This window comes from Penaeus monodon, chromosome 28, assembly GCF_015228065.2.
Source record: "Penaeus monodon isolate SGIC_2016 chromosome 28, NSTDA_Pmon_1, whole genome shotgun sequence".
NCBI classification, from domain to species: Eukaryota; Metazoa; Arthropoda; class Malacostraca; order Decapoda; family Penaeidae; genus Penaeus; species Penaeus monodon.
This window is the reverse complement of record NC_051413.1, coordinates 28,399,501-28,400,554: the sequence shown is the minus strand read 5'-3', so window position 1 is coordinate 28,400,554 and position 1,054 is coordinate 28,399,501. Positions and strand designations below refer to the sequence as shown.

At 41.0% G+C, this 1,054-nt stretch overlaps 1 protein-coding gene across 1 annotated transcript in view; it reads right to left on the bottom strand.

Moving 5' to 3' along the window:
- LOC119591151 (shematrin-like protein 2) overlaps positions 1-1,054 on the bottom strand; it is an 18,116-nt gene that overhangs the window by 14,368 nt on the left and 2,694 nt on the right. Inside the window, exon 2 of the mRNA XM_037939862.1 lies at positions 536-679. Coding sequence (XP_037795790.1) covers positions 536-679 — 144 coding nt within the window. The remainder of the gene's footprint in view (positions 1-535; positions 680-1,054) is intronic.

Here is a 1,054-nt window from a genome sequence, read left to right as displayed (position 1 = left end):
CAATGTACTTTAGTCTTCATGAAATTTGTTGTTTTTCGCTAATTGTGAATATCAGCCCCCTTTTTTGTTTTCCATTATTCATAATAATTTAGCTATTGTTATAAATTATTATCTTCATTACACTCTTTAAACATTAAGTCTATTGTCGTTTTCTTTCACCACTACTATTATCATCGGCCGTTGTCAGAGTTCACAGAAACGAAGTAGGACATTTTATATCATAAATGTATTTTAAAAGTGTTGGGGTCTATGTAAGACTGATGATTTCTCATTAATGATTGTTAAATGGACGGATAGATACACGTGTAGTTTTTAACAAGCGTAACATTTTTACAACCGGAATTATTATTCTCCCGTATCCGTAGCCGCCACCAATAGCCTCCTCCCACGGCCGCCGCCATAACCGCTAACCAAGCCGCCTCCGCGGACGCCGCCATAACGCCACCATAGCCTCCGCGACCCGCCTCCTAGCCCCACCATAGCCGCCCCGTAGCCCCCACCATAAACCTTCGCGACCGCCGCCATAACCGCCAACCATAGCGCCTCCGCGACCTTCCACCATAACACCCCACCATAAGCCTCCACTGCCACCTCCGTAGCGCCACCATAACCACCTCAGAGCCTCCCGCCAGGACACATGCCGGCCCGGCGCTATCAACAGAAGTGCGAGAGTATATTTCTGGAAACATAAATAGATACAATTAGCTTCTCTGGGACAAACATAGTTACGGAAAAACCGTTGAGTGTTTCATTGACTATATATTCATATTTAATCTTCTGATGAAGATATATATATTGTTGTATGATTGGTGTACCTTAGAATGAGTTTATATTTTATTGCATTACATTTGTCTAGATCCTTTGCCTTTAGATAATATATAAGTTTAAATGGGTTCACACAAGTGTAGGAAATATTTAAGAGTGACTTCCTTTTCGCCTTACGTGTTGGTAGATAATAATGATAAAAGTTGCGAAAACGGGGGCATACCCATTACTGCAAGGGCAATAAACAAATAATATTTATAGTTACAGAAGGTTAATACTTGTTAGGATT